The sequence below is a fragment of the Myotis daubentonii genome, chromosome 3 (assembly GCF_963259705.1).
Source record: "Myotis daubentonii chromosome 3, mMyoDau2.1, whole genome shotgun sequence".
Lineage (NCBI taxonomy): Eukaryota > Metazoa > Chordata > Mammalia > Chiroptera > Vespertilionidae > Myotis > Myotis daubentonii.
Window position 1 is genome coordinate 216,270,665 of NC_081842.1, and position 13,858 is coordinate 216,284,522.

Consider the following 13,858-nt stretch of genomic DNA (forward strand, 5'->3'; position numbering starts at 1 on the left):
GGCACACCTGCCCTGGGTGACTGTTCTCCTACGAAGGAGCAAGGTTAGTAGTCAGGGTTAGTTTCACTCGTGTCTCATTTCATTCAATGGATGTGAAACTTACTGCATACCTCGGCGCAGCCCCATGCAAGCAAGCAGAAAGCAAAAGACTGAAAATGGAGGCAAGGTGAACGGGCCTGCAGGCAGCTCACTCACCCTTTTGTACAGCCTATGGTCCGCCAGGGGGCTTCAGACAGTAAAACAACACCAGACAGCTATTAGCACGGAGGCTCACGACAGAGGCTCACAAATAGCTTTACTTCAACACAAGCAGAGAGTTTAAAGTGGTTCCTTGGATGGAAAGGGGGCGTGGTGGTCTGGTATGTGAGATGAGCAGGTAGGGAATCTACCAATTTATTATTTTCTATTTCCTATTGTTATTATTTTTGTTTAATCCTCACCTGAGGATATTTTCCCCATCGATTTCTAGAGAGAGAGAGAGTGGAAGGGAGGGAGAAGAGGGGGGAGACAGAGAGAGAGGGAGAAACATCGACGTGACAGATCACGCCGATCGGTTGCCGCCCGCAGGAGCCCCTACCAGGGCTGGGGAACCTGCAACCCAGGTTCGTGCCCTTGACTGGGAATCGAGACCGTGACCCTCCAGTCCGCAGGCGGATGCTCTGACCACTGAGCACACCAGCCAGGGCACCAAGTTATTTTTCAGTCTAGAAACGTTGGGGTCATGTGACAGCAAGTCCTTAAGCGATGGGACTCCTGAAGCCACTGCCTGCCCACCTGCCTCAGAGGGGTCCCGGGAGGCCTCCCGTTTTGATGCCTCCAAGTGACAAGCCACACGGAGTGCCTCTGAGAACGCGGCTCATGAGCCTGATGGAAGCAGGGCCTCGCCCGTCCGTCCGTCCGTCCGAGGGAGGCATGAGCTCCACCTCCCGGGGGAGGCTCTCGGGGTCCCCTCGGCTCCCGCATCGACAAGGAGCGGAGTGAGTGCCATCTCAGCCGCGTCCAAAGTCCAAAGGTCACTACAGTCTCCCTGCCCGCGTCTAAAACCCGAACCAGGGGCGGGCACGTGACCAAGCGGGCCAACAGGGCCTTTCACCCCGAATCACGGGCAGACCCGGAGTCCATAGCCTGGCGTTCTCTTCCTCACACACCTTCCCTGTGGCTGCCCAGGTCTCTGCCGTTAAAAGAGGAACCTGTGACGGGCAAAACCTCCGTGGCCTTCTCCTCTGCCAGTTTACGAAAGAGGACTCTAAACACAGGAGCAGAGGACGGCTCGGCTCAGCCCGCCCTGGAGGTGGCCTTCGCCCCGCGCCCGATGGAGCAGCACGGGCTGTGGCCACAGAAAGAAAAAGCTCAGAGTCACCTCACCGGGCCTGCATCGCCGGCCTCATGGTCAAAGCCGAGGCGAAGGCTAAAGGAACAGGAAAAATAAACTGGTGGGCCCTGGGTTTGCTGGAGGGGCCTCAGGAAGGGACTGTAAAGGCAATTTCCTTGACAACAAACTGTCTGGGAAGCAGGCACCGCAGCCTCCCCCTGCTCCCCCCACCCCAGGAGGAGGGAGCCCTGGGGGCTTCGCGGGAAGGAGGGTGCTGACCTTCGTGAGTGTGTGGAAAGGGCGGGGGGGAGGGGGAGGGAAGGGGGTCCTGGACACCCTCCTGGAGGAAGGAAATAAACCCCTCTCTTCGGATGCGAGGACTCCACGCAGGACGGAGTGACAGAGGCTGGTGTGGGTGAGGCTGGTGGGACTGACCTCGTTACGTCAGAGCACAGCCCACAGGGACCTGCCTTTCCTAGGGAGACCTGTGTCCGCATCAATGGGGCGTCTCCTGGCGTCTACCCGCCAGCTAATCCCGGTGGAGAGCGAGCGGGCAGCTGAGTGTATGATAGCTCCTGGCAGAGCATTCTGGCCTCCGGGCACCCGCCATATCCGAAAGGAGGCACTCTTTAAAGCAGCGGTTCTCAACCTGTGGGTCGCGACCCCTTTGGGGGTCGAACGACCCTTTCACAGGGGTCGCCTAAGACCATCGGAAAACACGTCTATAATTACATATTGTTTTGTGATGAATCACTATGCTTTCATTATGTTCAATTTGTAACCATGAAATCGGGGGTCACCACAACATGAGGAACTGTATTAAAGGGTCGCGGCATTCGGAAGGTTGAGAACCACTGATTTAAAGATTTTTATTATTGCTAACGTGTGGCTCCGGCCCTGTCCCTTCTGTCGCCATGGAAATGAATTCTTTTGTTCGTTTAAGTAAAAGTACAGGCAGCCAGTGAGCCCCTGTGAAGACTCAAAGTCCAAATGCTTTCGAAGTTCAGTTCGCAAGCAGATGGCTTGAGGAGTAAGAAAAGCGAAAGTGAAACGAAACCTCTAGGAATGGACTGGACCTGACAAGGGCTTTCGGGGCGAAGGGACACGCCTGGCCGTGAGCGAGCAGCAGGGTTCCCAGGAACGCCAGGACCACAGGGACAGCGGCCTGGACGCGGCCGGCGGCCACTGTCACAGCCGGCGGCCTGGGGGGCCTGAGTGACGGAAACCAGCTCTGCACCAGCCCCCCGAATCCAAGGACAGAGCCTGATCTGCACCAAGAAAAGTCCAGCTCAGGGGGAAACACGGAGAAAGCCCGCCGGCCTGGCTCCCCGGGAAGGGGCGGGGTCTGGGGAGTCCACTGTCTGCTGCTGAGGCCTCTAACCCCAGGGGGACGCCCTTCCCTAGAATCTCTGGGGTCCCTCCCCAGCCTGGCTTTCCTGGGGGATTCCAGAGCCTGCTGTCTGCCCCGCGTCCAGCAGAGGGCGCCAGCCACGCCCAGACAGTCCACTTCTCTCCTTCCCCAGAAGAGAATGCGTTTCTTTGTGTTTTGGACGCCCAGTAGCCCAGTGAAGCTCGCAGTGAGGAGCAGACAGCCATGGGGCCCGGAAACCACAGCCTGGAGGGAAACGTGGAATTAAAGCTCATCCAACTAAGCTGTCCTCACCCCGAAGGAAGCCAGAAACGCCGGCACGGAGCTCCACTCGGCACGGCGCCCAGCTTCCAGCGGCAGCAGCTCGGTCCCTAGTTAGGAGTCCTATGTCCCGGTCATGGGGAGGTTGGCCCTGACTCTCTGCAGGAGGGGGGCTGGCCTCTGTGGGGGTGAATGAGCGGCTCAGCGACCAGGCTGTGCTGCGAGCCGTGACGTGACGAGTCAAAGGCACAGACGCGGGTGCATGTACCTACCTGTGGCGACAGCGTCGTAGAAACCGCATTATTTTCCGAGCAGCTTGATCCTGCTTTTTGGTTAGCAAACTGCTCCTGCAAAGGAAGCCAGAATGCTCACCATCGGCACGAGAAGGGTGCTGTGGAGCTGCCTGCGCGGAAGCGGGGTGCCGGGATCGTAATGAAACAGGGCGTGTAGCAAACCCGACAGCGGAGCAGAACCCTGGAACCCTGGACTTCCATGGGAACCGTGGGGGCGTCACTGGGGAGTGGGCAGTGGGGTGGGGGCTGAGGTGGGGGGGAGGGAGGGGTGGAGAAGCACCCCCCAGCTCGCCGGGAGCCAACGTGACACTGACAATTGATGTCAGAACTGTCCTCCCGACTCTCCCAGGTGCTCGCTGCTGAGAAAGGCGTCCCGGGCTCCTGTCGAAGCCGCCCTGCCTGCCCTCAGCACTCCCTCTGGGCTACCGCTTTCTAAACTTCGGTCAGCGCGTCTCCCTGTCCCCACACACGCTCTCAGCAAGAGCTTCTCTCCATCCTCCCCGGCCTTCCGGGTGGTGCCCGCGCGTCACCGCGGCCACCGTTTCCAGGGGAAACTTGGCTCCTGCCAAATCCTGATGCAAGTGAAACGGGGCGGAGACGACAAATAAATGGGTGGGAGGCGCAGACAAAATAAGCCAAACAGACCAAGAGGTGACGACAGAGGCCTCACCTGCGAAGCCTGGGGTCTGGAAAGAAAATCACTGCACTAGCCCCCCTCCCCCGCCCGCCCACAGGCCCTGCCGTCAGCACAGGCCGGAGCCCCTCCCTCCGCGGGCTGTGTGCACCTGAGCCTGTGCCCACCTGAGCCTCTGCCCACCTGACCTGTGCCCACCTGAGCCTCTGCCCACCTGAGCCTGCGCCCACCTGAGCCTCTGCCCACCTGACCTGCACCCACCTGATCAGCGCCCACCTGAGCCTGTGCCCACCTGACCTGCACCCACCTGACCTGCGCCCACCTGACCTGCGCCCACCTGACCTGCGCCCACCTGACCTGCACCCACCTGACCTGCGCCCACCTGAGCCTCTGCCCACCTGACCTGCGCCCACCTGACCTGCGCCCACCTGACCTGCACCCACCTGAGCTTCTGCCCACCTGACCTGCGCCCACCTGACCTGTGTCCACCTGACCTGCGCCCACCTGAGCTTCTGCCCACCTGACCTGTGCCCACCTGACCCACGCCCACCTGACCCACGCCCACCTGACCTGCGCCCACCTGAGCCTCTGCTGCACGATGACCGCGGTCCGGCGCGCCGGCCGCCGCTGGCCGCACCTCCGGTAGCTGCGGTAGAACTTCTGGATGAGCACGGCCGCGCGCCGGCTCTGCTGGAATTTCTTCTGCTCGTAGTAGCTGCGGAACTTGCTCTGGATCAGGATGGCGGCCTGGGTCATCTTCTTGTACAGCGCGTACTGCGGAGACAGAGGCAGAGCGTGACCACGGGAGCACGGGGCTGCGCTCGGCTCTCGGCGAGAAGTCACTCTCCCCTCGCCGTGTTCTCCGTTTCCGGCTTCACTGCCAAACAGGCCCACCAGGCCTCTCTCCACCTACCTCTCCAGAACGAAAAACATTACCTAAGGGCCGCCTCCCGACGATGTGCTGCTTTTTGAAGGTGCTTTGTTCCCCCCAAATCCCCAAATATATTGCCCTTCTTGAAAAAAGAATTCTTTTTAAAGATTTTTCTAAAATTGATTTTAGAGAGGAAGGGAGAGGGAGAGAGACAGAAACATCAATGATGAGAGAGAATCATTGATCGCTGCCTCCTGCACGCCCCACACTGGGGGGTTGAGCCCGCAACCCGGGCCTGTGCCCTGACCGGGAATTGAACCCTGACCTCCTGGTCCCTAGGTCGACACTTAACCACGGAGCCACACCGGCCGGGCAGAAAAAAAGAATTCTCAATAGCAATCCACTTAGACACTTAGGAATCTTAGAAACAGGCATGGAAGGTAAACGTTAAGTGTTTAAGATGAATACTTGCTCCCCACTCTGGGAACCTTTTTAACTCCCCGCCGTTATGCCTCCCACTCCCCCCTCACTATCAGCCCATCAGCAAACTCCCGAGTTACAAGGTCCCAAACACAAGGCTTATCATGAAACGCTGACACCTTCGAGCCACTTTAACCTGCGGGAGATGAGCACTCAGAGTGCCAGCGCCAGCGAAGCCGCGAGGCCCCGAGAGCCGTTGTCACAGGGCCGACCGGGCCGGCTCGGGGGCTGGCGGCTGGGCTCAGGGAGGGAGGAAGGCACGGGCGCCGGGGCCCCGTCCCGCTCCGTCTCCGGGCGCTACAGACTCAGAGCTCTCCGTCTGTAAGAATCTACGTCCACGTTGCTCAGCAAACAGAATACGACTCGGGGGGCGAGGAAGCGCTCGGCTTGCAAGAGGGCAACTTACCATCAGAGGGAAACGCTTGCAGGACATCCCTGCGCCTAGTGTGTCTGCACGTATGCGGTGGCATGAGGGAGGGAGGGGGCCTCCCGCGCTGTGCAGGACACAGGGCCCTTCTGCAGGAACCCTCTCGCCTAACCCCGCCTGCTTCACTCTCCCATTCGTCCAGGAGTCTTTTAAGACAAGGACGCTGGCTGTAGATGACCCTTCTTTGGGATAGGATTCTTGGGGGCTTCCCGGGGGCGTGCCCCGGGAGAACGGGCAGTTTACTTTGTGGCTCACGGGGCTCACGTCACTGGCTGGGATGGGCTCTTCAGATGGACATCAGCCCGAACAGTGTCCGATTATGGCTACTGAATAAGCATGAGGTCCCCGGAGGACAGACGCCCTGTGGTCAGCTGGCCTGGCGGGAGGGGGGGGGGGTGGGGATGGCTGATTCATGACCCTGCCATCGGAATGGCCCCTTCGTGTCGCTGGTGATGGGAGTGGAGTTTGTGACTCTGGTGGAATGGTTTGTGAGAGGACTGGGTGTGGCATTACCTTCAAGACTATCCATGTCAGCTTTGGGGGAGAAACAGAGAATACAAGATTAACGTTAGAGCGCTCGACGGAAGGAAGCTGAAAAGCCAGAACCAACGACACTCCCACCACCGCCACCACCAGCAGAAGGGCGAGCTGGCTGGATGCAGGCCTCCGCCTTCCAAAAGACTTGCCTCCTAGGGGTCAGTATTTCAGTAAAGGATGCCTTCCGTCCTGCTTGCTGTAGATGACACTTCTTTGGGATGGGATTTTTTTAAAAAAAAACACCACTCAGAATACCAAACTACCAAACTCAGATTTGGGGATAGATCCCTGTTGTCATCACAGGCTGGGTGTCTGATTCTGGGCGTCTATCGCTTGTGCTAAGAAGCCCGCCCACCGAGAGAAGCCCGTGCGCAGGGCAGCGCCCCCTGCCTCCGGGCTGCGGGAACTGCGGTGTCAGCGTTTACACAATAAACCTTCATTTTCTGGGATCATGAACTCAACTGGCTAAAGCTGAAGAGGCCCCCTCCCCCACCCCACGCAGGAACCGAGCGTAATCCTGGAGAAACTCGATCAAAGGCAACCCACATCGGACACCAAAGCCCTGGATCGTATCGAGGGGACATAATCCGGAATTTCTACGTGGCGATTATACACCTCGGCACTGAGCAGTCCCCCCGATACACATTTAAAACCCACGAAAGGCACAACCCGATAAAAGGTTCCAGAATCTACCGACAGGACTGAACTTTAGCACATGAGCCACTCAACGCTCCATCAGGCAACGTCTTCTATTTCCTAACCTCCCCGGGATGGTTACAAAGATCTAATATTTTAATTTCTCTGAACCTCAGCTTCCTCGTCTGGAAGACAGAAACACAGTTGTTTCCTTTATATGATGGTAAGGAGCGGGTGAGACGATGCGCCTGAAAGACCTGGCCCCTCTGAGAGTCAGCCCCCCTTCCCTCTGGCGGGAGCTCTGTGGCTGCGGGTTGTCCTGGAAACAGTCACAGGGCAGCAAGGAGCACGCGGCTGCCCTTCCCGCATCCCCTCACTGAGCACTGCACACGCACGTTAAGGTTCTCAGCGATGATTGTGATTCGTCACCATAAAATGCGTAAGCAGCAGCTGAAAGGAAAACTGGCCGAGGGTGACATAACTCAGATAGTTCTAGGTCAAGGACGACAGCCAGCACTGACCTCCAGCCGCCACGGTCAACTCCGTGAGGCCCCTTCATCACCACGGGGCTTCTGGGTGAAATTACGGCAACACAGACCCTCACAGGCCAATACCAAAGGCCAAACACTGGAACCAAAGTTATTTTGTGGCCTATGTCTAGTTGCCGTTGGTTGTTTTTTTATCCTTTCCTCTTTTTCCCCCTCTCTGGAACATTTTCCTCCTGTTTTCAATCAAGGCAGCTCAGAGGCGGCCCTCGTCCTGGGGCGCTGCAGGTGGTTACCTGTTTGTACTTCCTGTAGCAGCGCTGGATGACGGCAGCGGCCACTTCCTGCTGTTCTCGCAAGGGTCGGCCCTGCGGGGGGTCAGGGGGGAAAGTAAACCGTGACTCAGTATGAGAAACGTCAGCCTGCCTGTGGCTTCAAGAGAAGCAACGCCCATTTCATTAACTTCATCAGAAATGAGACCCCCAGTGTTTACCAAAATACGGTGATAATGAGAAGTATACATTTCAAAAAATGGATTCACAGACTCATCTCCAGCTATTCTTGCTTCTAAATAGAGCCATCGTTTTTGGGTGTTAGGTGACCAAAAAAACATACTCCTTTTTGCCCGGCCGGTGTGGCTCAGTTGGTTGAGCGTTGTCCCATGCACCAAGAGGTCACGGGTTCGATTCCCCATCAGGGCACATGCCTGGGTTGTGGGCTCCATCTAAGTAGGGGGCGTGCAGGAAGCGGCCGATAGATGTTTCTCTCCCTCTCCCCTCCCCTCTCTCTAGCATTTTAAAAATATGTTCATACTCAGAGTATGTAACCCATCAGGGAAGGCGCCATGTGCCCGGGACCTGCCCGAGCTCCACTGTGTCCTCTGAGACCCCAGGCCTCCACCAACACTGCACGTACAGAGGCTTAGCCATAACATTTTAGGGGTCCTGGGCGGCCCGAGGCCAGGTCCCAGGCCTCCAGTTAGAAGCCCCCTCTTTAGGCCATAAATTCCTGTGGCAGAGGCGTCAACTGTCTTCATATCAACTAAATGGTAAGTGTCTGTTTTCATGACCCACAACAAATTGAGATGATGAGAATCATCGCACTACTGGTCAAATTGATGTCACTAAAGCTTCTGAAGATTATTAATAATCCCAGGTGACATGAATTAATAATTCAAATAAAGATCCTACAAACTCAGAGGGAAGGAAGAAATGGCCCATGTGGCCCTAGTTGGTGGACAGAGCGTCGGCCTGTGGACTGAAGGTCCCGGGTTCGATTCCAGTCAAGGGCACATGCCTGGGTTGCAGGCTCGATCCCCAGTAGGGGGCGTGCAGGAGGCAGCCAATCAATGATTCTCTTTCATAACTGATGTTTCTCTCTCTCTCCCACTCTTCCTTCCTCTCTGAAATCGGTAGCAATAGATTAAGTAAATAAGTAAATAAATAAGAAATGGCCGGTGTGTTAGCGGGAATGCTCATGACCTCCTCTACCTCCCGGGCCTGAAGGTCCCGTCAGGACTCGGATCCCCTTTACCTTGTATTTCCGGAAGGCGGTCTGGACGAGCCTGGCGGCCTCATAGAGCTCGCGCTGTTCATGGTCAGACAGAGTGAGCTGGGCGAACTCGTTCTCCACCTTCTCGCTGGTGGACGCGCTCAGGAACTCCGACCAGTCGGCTGCGGAGGGCAGGCTGGGCTTCTCGAAGGCCATGTCGCTGGCTGGAGAGCCCCCGGGGCTCAGGCTGGTGTTGGAAGAGGGGGTGAGAGGCTCGCTATACGCGCTTCTGGAACGAGAGGGGACACGGGGGAGGCGTGATCCGTCTGCGCGACCCACGACACGCTGACGTGAGACAGATAGGAGCCGCCGGGAGCCACGGGGGCTGTTAGGAATGTGCTTTCATTCCGGCGCCGGACACACCCGACTTTAACTGCCCTTCCGTCAGCAAGTTCACACGGGACACCCACCGTGCGTTCAGCACGAGGCCGAACACTAACCCCACTCAGCACCCTCCCATGGAAGTCCAGTGACTCTGGGGGGAAACCTCAAGATTCGCTGCCTCACAGGCTCTGAGACGGAGAGAAAAACCGTGGAAGAGGCAAGGACGGGAGCCCTAAGGCTTCCTCGCTTAAAAAAAAGTGTCTTTATTGCCGACAGTATTACAGACGTCCCTTCTCTTTCCCCCATTTGCCTCCCCCCTGCACGCCCCCAGGCCTTCCCTGCACTCTCGGCCGTGTCCATGGGTTATGCAGACCCCCATGTAAGTCCTTTGGTTCATCTCTTCTCTTCTAATCACCCCTCCCCTCTGGGGTCTGTCAGTCTGTCCCATGCGTCTGTGTCTCTGGATCTGTTTTGTTCGTTGATTTTGTTCGTTAGATTCCTCAGGCGTGAGACGTGTACACTCGCCTTTCTGACTGGCTCACTGAGCTTAGCCTGAGGCTCTCCAGTCCCTCCAGGCTGTCTCCCAGGGCGAGAGCCACCACCCCCCCCCCCCCCCCCCGCTTCCACAGCTGCACAGTGTTCCGCGGTGTAGACACACCGCAGCCTTTACGCACGGTCGGCAGCGTCCTCCCTCGCTTAGTGAGGTCTAACCACCCGGCATCCTCAAACCCGGCTCGCCTCCCAGGCCCTCAGACCCAGGAGCTTCTCCCGCGCGCGCGTCGGACCTGAGCTGGGCCGCGTGCGGCAGGTGGTCCACGTCCGCCAGGTAACTGGCCAGCCAGCTCATGGTGCTGCTGATGGTGGCCGCCTCCGTCCTCTCCAAGGCCGGGGCCTCCATGGGCACGAAGTTCTCCTGCTTGATGCGCTCAGGCGTGGCCTCGATGATGTGCTCCGCCAGGGTCATCATGTTCACCTGGAGCGGGGAGCGGGGGCATCAGGTTCGAGGGACTCCGAGCCCGCCACCCGCCCGCCGCGGAGAGAGAGGACGAAGGGAGTGGCTTACCCTCCCCCCAACCCACTCCAGTGTCACCGTCAAGCTTTACACCCTGCCCCCCATTACCTCCAAGTCCTATTTTTTAAAAATATATTTTTACTGATTTCACAGAGGAAGGGAGAAAGGAGAGAGAGAAACATCAATGATGAGAGAGAATCATGGATCGGCTGCTTCCTGCACGCCCCCTCCTGGGGATCGAGCTACAACCCGGTCATGTGCCCCGACTGGGAATCGAACCGTGACCTCCTGGTTCATAGGCCGACGCTCAACCACTGAGCCATGCCGGCCGGGCCCTCCAAGTCCTATTGTGGCTAAAACCTTAGTCGTCTTACAGCAGTCCTGGCTGGTGCCTGCTCGCCCCTCTCAGCTGGGGTCACCCTCTTAGTGGCACTGTGACTGGGAGGTTCTCCAGCAAGTTGTATGAATGGGGTGACACCAGGGGTTACCTAACCAACACCCACACCTTTGCCTGGAGAACCCCAGTCCTGTAGCGGGCAGCAGTGAGCCAGACCCCCAGCACAGCTCGTGGGTGACAAGCAGTTATGATCACCCTCTTCTTGATTTGCCACCTTCCCACGCACCCGGGGACCTACTTCTGGACAATGAGCCTCTACAGAAAAGTAATTTTTAAAAATTAAATCACTCTAGTTAGGTTGCTGAGATCTGCACCCCAAATACATTCCTAATAGTTACGTCAAGAAGCCTCAAACGACTGGTGATTATAATAGAATCAGGGACATAGAAAGGGAGTGGACTGGCTATTCTTGGGGGGGGGGAAGGGGTGAGGGGGATGCAGGAAGAGACTGGACAAAAATCGTGCACCTATGGATGAGGACAGTGGGTGGGGAGTGAGGGAGGAGGGTGGGGTGCGAACTGGGTGGAGGAGAGTTATGGGGGGAAAAAAGAGGAACAAATGTAATAATCTGAACAATAAAGATTTAATTAATAATAATAAAAAAAAAGCCTCAAACGAGTCTGGAGGGAGACATGTTTCCAGAATTAGAGACAGACCTTGTTTTTAAAACGTCCTTGCACATCTTTTGATAACGGAACGTGAAATACAACAGTTGAAGGTTTTGTTAATCCTCACCGGAGGATATTTTTCCATTGATTTTTAGAAAGAGGGGAAGGGAGAGGGAGAGATGGAGAGAGAGAGAAACATCGATGTGAGAGAGAGACATCCATTGCTTGCTTCCCGACTGCGCCCCAACGGGGACCGGGGATCGAGCCTGCCACCGAGAAACGTGCCCTTGATCGGAATCGAACCTGCGACCCTTCAATCTGAGGGCTGATGCGCTAACCACTGAGCACCTGACCAGGGCAAGCGCTGAAGTTTGTAAGCGGATCTATGCAAGGGTGACAAAATGCTTATCTTACAACACACACCTGAGGGAAGGAGCCAGACGCAGAAGACCACACATTTCAGGATTCCATTTCTACAACATTTTTAGAAAAAGCAAAACTCTGAGGACAGAAAGCAGATCCGTGGCTGCCGAGGGCTGGGACGGAGCGGAGTGACGGCCGCCGACACGGGCGTGGGGTGAAGGGGGAGCTCTCAGGGGGCCCTGGCGATGGTTGCACCGCTGTGTCCCTTCACCAAACCCCGTCAGTGGGACGTAGGAAGGCTGAGTGTTATGCACGTTACGTCCATCTCAACCAAGCTGCTACACACGCGGATCTTGGGCAATTTTCTACATAGAACAACAACTATTTCTGTAATAGGGATAAAAACGAAGACATTTAGGGGGAAAATATCACAGCTTTTCTTTCCCTTTGCTATTGGCTCCTGATTTGAGGAGGAAGTAGGTTCTGCTTTGATTTTCTTCTTCTACCAGAGAGGCATTCAAATATTTTATTCAAAGCAAAGTGGAATTTCTGGAGACTAAGGAACCTGGAGCCTGACACTACTGTCCCCCCCAAATCCTCCGTTTCATAACTATGTGGCAGTGTGAGAACAGCCCAAGACGCTCAGTTCACACTTCAAATACCACGTAGCTGACTTCTTGCCGCTGCAAAAAGGCAGTGACATTTAGATGACTTTAAACCAAATAACAGGCTCAGCAGTTGGACCTGAAAAAAATCATGACATTCATTTCTAAATTTCTCAGCTGGTGGTCAGAGAAGGTAAAGATCGCCTTTAAACGGGCAGCTTCGGGTTTTCATTTAAATTCTCTTCGTGTCCTGGCATATGAGCAACATTCAGAGATGTCCCTTGAGTCCCTAGAAGGAACAACTGTAGATAGACATGTGCTCTGTGTCCGAATTACCTGCATCTGCATCAATATTTGTCACCTCTAAACACATCCCGGAAGCCAAGCTTCCAACTGCACTGTTCAGCCTGAGGCAGGGCATTGGTCTCACACCGCGATGAAGGTTGTGGTTCCGCCTTTCTTTGCGTTTCCTAGCTTTTGCGTCAACGTGCAGAAGCTGTGTGGTTAGGTTCACAGTGGTTCACAGAACTTCACTGACACCATATAAATTACATATTTATATACATATGCATACTATTTACCCTGAATTGTACTGTTTGCCTTTTTTCTTTTTATATGTATTTGTCTGTTGTATCTTTTCCCATCACCTTGTTTTCTCGTTTCATTTCATCCTAGTTGTGTCTTGTACAAGCAAGTGTATTTTGTTTTTGTTTTTTTAAACCCAATCTGAGCACCTTTTAATTATAGAATCATCAGTTACCAAAGTGGGAATGAATCACGTTGGAAAATATTCCTCTGTTATGCTTTCCACTTATTATTTCTGTGGTTGCCTGTCCCTTTGTTGCCATTCCCGAATTCCCCCGACAGGGCAGGCGTGTTTTCTCCCGCAGCGACGCAGTGGTTCTGTGCTGCCCACGAAAGTGGCATCTGACAGCACGCCTCGGCCCACACGGACCCGTCGGCGTCAGCAGCGGAACCGAGCCCACCGGCTGCCGGACAGGGCCGCTGCTTGAACACGTTACCTCCTCCACCTCCCTACCCGCCGGCTTTGCTAAGATACTAATTTAGAATTTTAGTTCCGGGTTATTTTTTAAGCACTATTCCTTTTTCATGTCCGAGCCCCCTCTTAACAACTGCCTCACACACAACCCCACTATCGATAATCACGCAGGCGGATCGGTTTACTGTTTTATTGTTCATCTTCCTCAGTTCCCCTCCTTTGAGCCGCAGATTTTCACAGTCTGGTGATTTATTATTAAATGTCGTGAATACTGTCCTAGATGACTTACTATTGGTGTCTGACACGGGCTCCACCAGGACCTGGCAAACTGTGGCAGCCCACCCACCAGCTAGCTACCTGCTGGTGTCAATAAAGTTTTATTGGCACAGAGCCACACCACTGGTCCAATACTGCCTGAGGCTGCTTTTGTGCTAGAGGCAGATGGAATCGTCATGGCAAGTCTGATGGCCCACAAGGCCTGCAATATTTCCTATTTGGCCTTTACAGAAAAAACTTGCCAACCCTGGTCTAAGCTATGACTTGATTCCCCGGCAGGTAGATCCGTAGTGGAGCCCCCAACCCACCCACAGGGATGGGAGGGCCCTGCTCAGGTGTGAGGCTCACCTGTGCTAAACAGAGGGCGGGTAGGATGCGACCCCAGGAGCCGCTCACGGCTCCTCTCCCTGGCAGCGC

At 55.6% G+C, this 13,858-nt stretch overlaps 1 protein-coding gene across 11 annotated transcripts in view; it reads right to left on the bottom strand.

Annotated features, from left to right (window-relative positions):
- Positions 1-13,858, bottom strand: part of CAMTA1 (calmodulin binding transcription activator 1) — a 683,296-nt gene that overhangs the window by 12,597 nt on the left and 656,841 nt on the right. For 5 of the 11 annotated variants that reach the window (XM_059691394.1, XM_059691396.1, XM_059691389.1 and 2 more), the window contains 7 exons: positions 9,966-10,153; positions 8,839-9,085; positions 7,602-7,673; positions 6,161-6,181; positions 4,450-4,643; positions 3,215-3,289; positions 196-226 (listed from right to left, as the gene is read on the bottom strand). In XM_059691394.1, the coding sequence (XP_059547377.1) occupies positions 196-226; positions 3,215-3,289; positions 4,450-4,643; positions 6,161-6,181; positions 7,602-7,673; positions 8,839-9,085; positions 9,966-10,153 (828 nt within the window). The remainder of the gene's footprint in view (positions 1-195; positions 227-3,214; positions 3,290-4,449; positions 4,644-6,160; positions 6,182-7,601; positions 7,674-8,838; positions 9,086-9,965; positions 10,154-13,858) is intronic. The other 6 variants (XM_059691392.1, XM_059691398.1, XM_059691391.1 and 3 more) reach the window with 3 other exon arrangements.